Here is an 8,843-nt window from a genome sequence, read left to right on the forward strand (position 1 = left end):
GCTAAAGTCCAAAACTAAAAAAAGCCCCTTTGCATGCGATAAAGAGGGAGAGAGAGAGGCAGCCAGCCGTACTAGTGAGACATATGGGTAAATATTTGGAAAGGGAAACTCACCAAACCCCTTTGTGTGGTGAGTTTCTAAAAGATAGTAGAAAAGATTTTAGGTCAAGAGTGAACCTTGGAAAACCCATTTGAAGAAGTCTATTGAAACAAGTCCATGCAAATGACTTTGTGGGAGTTGGTGGAAACCACACTAACGTCAAACTTTTTTTACATATAGATGCGTTCGTTCACCATCCATGCACTCCAATGGTTGTTTGATAATGCAAGAAAGAATCCAAGTGCTAGGTGGGGGCAATGAGGGTGGTGGCTTGTTTAGCTATTGCACAATATGTATGCATACATTTGGATTGATAAAGACCATAGGTAGCATGCATCATTTTTTGACTATATCTCTTACTTAGTACACACGAGTACTTCCGGCCGCCTTCGGCAGTCTCTCTCTCTCTATCTCTCCTTCGCTCCCCTTTTGAGCTCTCTCTCTCTCTCTTTTTCGCTCTGCCACTTTTGGTTTATAGCCTTCATCTCGAAGTACGTGACACATGTAAAGGGTCACTGCCTCCGCCGTATTATGTTAATAGATGGATGCACATACAAATTGGTGGATGCATGTATGTGCCCACATCTGTGCTTCCACATAGCAAACATTCTTGTTGAATTGTGTGTGTGTGTGTGTGTGTGTGTGTGTGTGTGAGAGAGAGAGAGAGAGAGAGAGAGAGAGAGAGAGGCTAATCCAATAATCCTTCCATAATCTAGCCAGCAAAAATTCCTTTCATCTTTCCTAGCTTCAATTGCATAGTGTTGCACTTCTATGAGGACACTTAAACCATCAAATCTTGAAGAAGCAACCTTGAGAGCGCTGTGTCTCTTTGACACTCCACCACCCTAATTGTCTCTCAATGAGGTTGCCAATATATAAGGCAAGCTTGTATCAGAAGATGGCCCCTCTCAAAAGCACAGCACTCAGCAAGCTCATCGACATGCAAAAGACGCGCTTAATGCTTACTGTATGCACAGTGATTATGCCAATTTCATGTGGCTAGAGCAAGATCAGCTTAGCTCATATGGTGTCTATGTCAATGCGATATACATGAGCTGAAAGTGCAGCTTTCTGATACCTTCAAAGCTACAATGTTGTCGTGCTTCCTATGTGGTCGGAGCGACTCTGCAATAGAGCCCTCTCCTCCTCACAAAGTTAGTCCCTCATCTCCAGAGATAAAACATTGCAATGCTGTCAATGGCATTGGGGACTTCCGGCCTCTAACCAAAGCAAATCTTGATGTGGGCTCATTTGATGCAGATGCAAAGCAAGGTGCCCTATATTGCAAAAGTCCAAGAAGCTCGAATGATACCGCTCCACGGGGCTCATCTTTTCAGGATTTGATATCAGAATGTGCATACCCTTCTGATGCTTCAGAGTGCAGCTCTATCCAGAAAGAAATTGTAGTGAAGGGAAAACATACAGAAGAGCACTCAATTTGCACTACAGAAGAGGAAAATCTAGATGCGGATCTCTGTGGCTCGGATGAAGAAGTAAGTAAAGAGGACATACGACAGAAGGATTTGAAGAGACATGAAGCTGTTGATGGTGTAAATGAGCTTCTCTCATGTAGCTCTCGAATGCCCGTCGAAGACAACCCCAACTGCTACAATGTTGTTAGCACCTGTAAATCGGGATGCACAGAGACGCTTGTGGATGCACTCGGAGAAATCACAAGCATTGCCAGTCCCCCCGAAGAAGAAGAAGCTAGCTTGAAAGGAGATGTGAATGCTGAGTTCCAGTCATGTCCCAAAATGAAAACATGTGGCATTGTCCCAAAACTGAAAAATGTGGGGTATCAGACAGAGAAGAAGGGCCTTAAATCCTATAAACATAAAGAGCCCACCCACTTATTCTCTTATGGGATCTCTGATCAACAGAGAGATTTCTTCTTTCTCTGTGCAGGTCTTGTCATTCAAGCAGTGGGGTTTCAACTGAAATCGATCGTCGACGTTGTCACTACTGTTATACTTCTGGGTTATCGTGCATACTTCTTCGCTTGCGGTCTCATCGACTCGCTCTCGCAAATCAAGGACTGGCTCCATGAGACTCGTACAAAGCTCCTCTCTCACCTTCTAATCAACAAACACAGAAGAAGCCTTGCTTTGCACATGGAGAAGTTGGAGACCATCAAGCCCTTGCTCATTGCAGGGGCCAAAAGAATGGGGTGGGGTTGCATAACTGCCGCTTACGTGCTCGCCCTGCTAACTGCTCTTTTATTCATTAGCCTTGTTTTCAGCTACTTTGCTGTATTCAAGGGCAGCTCTACACAAAAGCCCATTCATATCACAAAAGAGCTCTATTTTGATTACACCAAACCTCATCCTGTGGCTTCACTTGATCTTCTCTCTTTCAATATATATCCAAAGTCATCTAATGTGTCGAAAGGCATCAAGGCTACTCACATGCCAAGCTTTCGGTATCACTTCACCGTTTTTCTCACCATTCCGGAATCAGACTACAACAGAAATCTTGGTATTTTCCAGGTAAACTCTTTGAGACAAAAGAGGCCTAATATGGACAAACTTATGGTTATCTCTAGCATTGAATTGACAAAATACATTGATATGTCCGGCAGGTCACATCGGAGCTTTCATCGGAGACCGGTGACATCTTGTCGAAAGCCAGCCAACCATGCATGCTCCATTTCAAAAGCAATACTCTGCATTATGTGAAATCTATATGCTTAGCAATTCCATTATTAGCTGGAGCAACATCAGAGACACAAATTTTGAGCTTGCCATCACTTGAATGGCAACAAGATGTGCTGTCGCCGACGCATGCGAGCATGCTAACAATTTCATTGGTGCCAAGGGCAGGGCGAGGCAGTAGGGATGGTCTGCCTGAGCTGTACAAGGCTGAGATACAAGTGGATTCATATTGGATGTCTTCCTCAGCCTCTGGATCTAGCATCAGGACTCTAGCCATGTGGATTGGATTGAGCTTTTTGCTTTTCGGATTCCTTGCAAGCCTTTGCATGTACAAGATTCATCAGAAAAGGAGTATCTGTTAATCAAACAGCTCAAGTAAAAATGAATATAAATGAGAAAATCTTAGGCAAAAAGGGAAAAAAAAAAGAGGCTGTTGAGGCTGTTGTGTGAACCCTCAATGTAGGTATCTCTCTAACAATAGTCTTCTATCATGATTTTATTTGATATATTCCCACATTTTAAAGGCTTGTGAGCCTCCTTATATATTAAGAAATCATACATATTTTGGGTTCTTGTAAAGTCTATGCGGTAATGCCACCTGCACGTGACAGAAGTGGGGTACTTGACACCAAGGAAAGGATTTTGATCAGAGGAGTTGCTTCTGTTTAAGCTAAGAAGAGGAGTAGAGAAATTCACAAGAAGTTTTAGAAATTTTCTCATGTAGGAAAACGGAGTCTTTTCCAGTATTTTTCATACAATGAATAACATCATGAGCTTCTGTTCGAGAGGCACCGCATACCTAGCTAGGTACGATTGGGGGCAGGGGACCCCCGGCCCCCCCACCGGGCCGGCGGTCCCCTACCCCCAATAGTACCTAGCTAGGTATGCGGTGCCTCCCTCACAGAAGCTCATGATGTTGAGGTAAGTCACAATGTGGGAATTATTGTGAGAAATTGTCCAAAACTTCTTGTGATTGAGATCATTCCAATTTGAGCTGTTTGCATATATCAGGAACAGTAATTAGTATGCTTTGTTTATAATGTTTTGACCCACTATATAAAACACATTTTTGAAGCTCTTGTGGATCTCTAGCAAATTTCTTTCTGTGCTTCTCTCATGCTGGCGAGCGACTTATATTGGCGCAGTAGCATAGTGGCATACATCTTGATCGAGAATGCCGGTGCTCCGGTCCCTTTCAAGTCAATAGTTGTGATACCTTCTTGAGAGTACTGTTGCAAAGGCATGCTTGAGGCAAACAAGATTGAGACATTCTTGTGTATATGGAAGGCTCTAAACAGTATTACAAGACAAGGCCAAAACTGGTAGGCCAGGGATGTTCTTCATGTGGATGTCTATAAGAATGGCATGCTTTTACTTGTTTTGACATTATAAATGGGGTACTCTGAAGCTATTTGAATTAATGTATTAAGGCCGCTAATTACATATGAAGCATTTCTAGGTGCAATCTGTCAAGAATTTGATAAAACATGTTTAGGCTTTAACTTGTAGCTTATGGCTGCTAATCTCTTTTTATCCAAAATTTGTAAAACAGCTTGACATTGGATTAACGCTCATCGTACAAGCTTAAGAGGTTGGATTACTTGTTTATTTATTGGAAACTGCAGGGTCTAAGGGGTGGAAATTTGTCCCCATGGCCATAGGGGCTTTGACCAATGAAAAATTGGTGTGTTAGGGTGTCTTTTTGTGTTGCTTGCATGCAAGGAATTAACTAATTCTGGGGTCAACGAGGTAGAATTTGGGCGTGTGAAGTATAATCGACCAGCAATGGTGACTTCTCGTGTTCTGCAGCTCTTCTCCTCCGTCAAACTGTCTTGTCACCAAGCTCCTCAGTCTTGCGCAAGATTTTATTTTTTTATTGTGCCACTATGGGCAATGCCCTCGTCTACTTTCAACGACCTTGTTTATTTATAAGCTTTGAATCTATCAGTAATACATTGCTAATACATTACTAATTAGTATCTCTTTGGAATTCTCACTACTATGCGGCTGTATGGCCGTGGCTGCGATATTTTTTCAGCAGTAGAGCCATATGTGGCACCAGCAAGATGCCTTTGAACCTTCAATGTCAAGGGCAATCCTCAGCACTATCTCACACGGGCATGGGTTGGATGGGATCAATGGCCCACGCTTGTTTTGGGGAGCATGGGCATCGTAGGCCGTTGATCTCAGGGCGCGCCCGAATTTACCAATTTGCCCGAATTTACTAAAGCCGCCCCGAATTTACACAGCGATGGCCCAAATCATAAAACTCCCCCTTCTCCCATTGCTTTCAACAAGCACGCGCAGGTGAGGTGGTTAAGGTGATAGGCTTGCAAAGGTGGCATCTAGGGTTCAAGTCCGAGGGATGAGAGGGGGAGGGGGGCGAGGGCACCCGAATTTACAAATTTTGGTGCGCCCGAATTTACCCGAATTTACAAAAGTCGCATTGGACGGCTCATATCGCACCCGATCCCCTAAATGGGTGTGGGCCATTGATCCCATCCAGTCCATGCTCCTGTGAGATAGTAAGGAGGAAGGGCAATCGCTAGAGCCACATAGACACAAGCGCTCGAAATTTAACCGGATGACATTTCTAATATGGTGTAGGGAATGGCTCTGCAGTGGCCATTCCTTGAAATAATGGGCGACCACATGGTGACCGACCTCCGATGGACGATCGCATGGCGGTCACCCATTATTTCAAGGAATGGCTACTGCAGGGTCATTCCCGACCGTCAATGGTCTTGGGGAGAGGGGCCAAGATTGCAGCAGTGTGTGCAGTGTACAAACACAGTTGCAGGCGGTACAATATTTCATATGCTGATTTGGTCGTGCGTGGTTGGTTGCACATTATACGAGATTCTTAGCGCTGAGTTGTCAAGCATTGAAGCAAATTCTACGTGCTAACTGGGGCAGCAGTGATTGGAATGCAACGTTGAAATTCTGTCTGCTGACTTGGCAACCATCCGACCGCTTTGGGGTGGGATTCTACAGTAGAAATCACAGTAAATGGACGGCTCGGATGTGGAACCCCCCTCCCCACGACCTTGATGGGTGGGGAATGGTCTGACAGTACCGTTCCCAGGAATGTAGGCGATCAGCTGGGAGCCTCATTCCTTGGAAATGGTACTGACACACCATTCCCAACCATCACAGTAGGGAGGGAGAAGGGCGAGGGCCCATCAATGGTCATTGACATACAGACATGCAACTCAGAAGAGCTACAACAAAGACGCCATTCCACTTGCTAATGTGGGTGCGCAGAGAGCTGTTTTTGTAGATTACAACAACATCTGCATAACATTATGAGCCCTCAGTTTGATTGCACGCTTTCAAATTACAGCTGGTGCTGACCTATCAACTGCACGATAGATTTCGGAAGCTGATTTGGGAAGTAATGATTGGGTGTAGCCTGTTAGTGGGCTTTGAATATCCCAAGTGTTGACTTGGATGTCTTCCATTGGTCTACAGATTGTTCGCAAGGCTCTGACATTAGGCTCTAACTAAATATCGGACTCTATAAGTACATGGCAGTGGCAATGACCGGCTAAGCTGGTCACGCATATGTCCACACATATTTTGTTGTTGTTTAGGCTATGGTCACACGAGGCTTAGTTGGCCGTAACATTTCTGACAGCGTGACTGAGCATGTAGCTTTTTACGAGCTTAGTTCGTGTCACTATGTCTTTTTCAGCATAGTTGGAAAACTATACTTGTTGCTTGCCAGTCACATCGTTGTTTCTCTCTCCTTGCTGCGCCTCACCCTCTCTCTCACTACTTGCGCTTGCTCGTCGCCTTCTGAACAACCATACCTACCTTCGTTAGGTCTGTCGAGGCTTGCAAATAACTAAACCTCGCATGACCATGCCCTTAAACATATATTTGTTTAAGCACTGCACATGATCACGCAACACAGATGCATATCAAAAGGTTAATCACACGATACAATGAGCATCTATGAGCTCTTGGCCACAATTAAATACACAAGAAGTTTTTTCACACCTCCCGTATGTGAACGACTATAAATTTTATATGTTTTTTCCCAATTTGAAATTGGGAAATTATATGGGCATAGATTTCCACCAAGGAATCAAGAGGAGGAAAAGAGAACCCCATCTGGTCGTGTACTTTTCCTTTAAGGGATTTGTATTTTCCATATGGGAATGTTTTCTTCCAAGTGAGATGTGTGATTCCCTCTTTCCAACATGCAAATACTTTCTCCCATGGGAATTTCTTATTCCCTCATTTGAAGAACCCTAATTCTTTTGCCTTGTGATGAAAATTCTATTTTACGCAAAATTTGATATAATGTTCACGATTGATTGTTTCAGGTATGTCACTTTTTTTCAGGTTTCTAAAAGAAACCCTTAGTGTTGTGTTGCGCTCATGAGACTTCTTTTATTTCACATCTTGACATGTCTTTACTTTTCTTGAATTCTATTGTTTTAAAATGCTAAAGTGAAGCTTCACCTTGCATAAATTTTAATAAATTTTACATACACACACACTTTTTTTTTTTAATTCTATTGTTTTAGAATGTTAAAGTGAAGCTTTACTTTGCATAATTCTAATAAATTTTATACACATATTTATTAGTTTTTTTTTTTTTTTTTTAATCTCACAACTTCACATGGCTTTACATTTCTTGCATTTTATAGCTTGATTCTAATCAGTGTTAACGTTCGAAAAAGTCTCTTTTATTTAGAGGTTCTTGATCGAGTTTTTTTTCACAAAAAAGAAAATAAAAAATACTAGCAAAAATTTTAAAATTTATAAAATTTTTAGACGACTTTTTTATATATTTCATCGATTTTTCTTTCATTTACCATGGTTTGTAGTTAGCTAGTCTTGATTTTCAATCGGCTCAAGACTAAGCTGAGGCAATCTTTTTTCAAACATTGATACCAATTTAATTCAGCCCAACAATTTTATTATTTCTTTATTGTTTTAGAAAGCCCTCGTGACCCTTTCACTTGTTTCATTAGTTTTGATGGAATCTCACTGGATGCCATTTGGAAAACTAAAAGAAAAAGATTAGAGTGGAAAGGGAAAGGAAGGTTTTTGAGTAAAAAAGGGCGACGAGGGCACATGGAGGAGAGAGAAAGAGAGAGAGATTGCTCTAGATCTTTTTTAGGGTCAAAAAATCTATCTGCAAAATTGCGAGATCTTGTGTGTGTGTGTGTGTGTGTGTGTGTGTGTGTTTCAATTGTGCGTGCACATGCGACTCCTCTCTCTCTCTCTCTCTCTCTCTCTCTCTTTCAATTGTGCGTGCACATGCAACTCCTTGAGGCATCTCAGGAGGAGAATGTTGTGGAGATGCTTCTTAAAGAAGGAGGGAAATAAAAATAGCCAAGTGGCATGAATCAACGCTGGCAGGATGGCGATCGTGTGAGATAGAGCAAGACACACACACACACACAGAGAGAGAGAGAGAGAGAGAGAGAGAGAGAGAGAGAGAGAGAGAGAGAGAGAGTTGGGAGGGCCCCTGAGAGAGAGGTGGTCTACAGTGATGCTGCCCTAGCCGGAGGTGGAGGAAAGTGCCGAGTCTTGGGGAGGGCAAAGAGTGGAGAGGATGGACGTGCAGGCTGAAAGTGCCAAAGGTGGAGGAAAGAGCCGAGAGCTAGAGAGGGTGCATGTTTGGGAACGAAGGGGGTGAGAGAGGGAACATAGGCAACGAGTGAGAGTACTGGCATAGGCATGCGTAGGATTTTGCTGTCCATCTACTACCCATATCTCATCTTTGCTTTCAGACTCAATTCGGGGATGGCGGGGAGATAGAGGAATCGAAGAGGGTGGCGGGGAGGGAGACAGTGTCGAGGAAGGTGTTGGTGAAGGAGTAGAATGCAGCAACTGTCCAACGTCAATGAGGTTGCCATGTGTCCGACCTCCTTGGGATTGTCGTGGTTTTTGAACCTTAGAGATAGAGAGAATCTTAGAAACAAATTAATGAAGAACTTTAGAATGGACCCAAATATGTACCATGAGTATGTACATGACAAATTGTTCCATTCGACACATGGAACAATTTGTCATGTTGTTTTTTTTCTTCCAATCAATCGTCCTCCCATTTTACATTAAGCATATTAGAGTAGG

General features: G+C 43.0%; 1 protein-coding gene across 1 annotated transcript; it reads left to right on the forward strand.

Annotated features, from left to right (window-relative positions):
* The first annotated feature begins 401 nt into the window (after nt 1-401).
* On the forward strand, nt 402-3,323 carry LOC147450393 (uncharacterized). Its single transcript, XM_086519639.1, has 2 exons — nt 402-2,585; nt 2,678-3,323. Exons 1-2 carry the CDS (start codon nt 1,191-1,193, stop codon nt 3,110-3,112), a joined length of 1,830 nt encoding a protein of 609 aa, XP_086375765.1. The 5' UTR covers nt 402-1,190; the 3' UTR covers nt 3,113-3,323.
* The last annotated feature ends 5,520 nt before the right edge of the window (nt 3,324-8,843 follow it).

Source organism: Adiantum capillus-veneris, chromosome 9 (genome assembly GCF_014529385.1).
Source record: "Adiantum capillus-veneris isolate H3 chromosome 9, ASM1452938v2, whole genome shotgun sequence".
NCBI lineage: Eukaryota > Viridiplantae > Streptophyta > Polypodiopsida > Polypodiales > Pteridaceae > Adiantum > Adiantum capillus-veneris.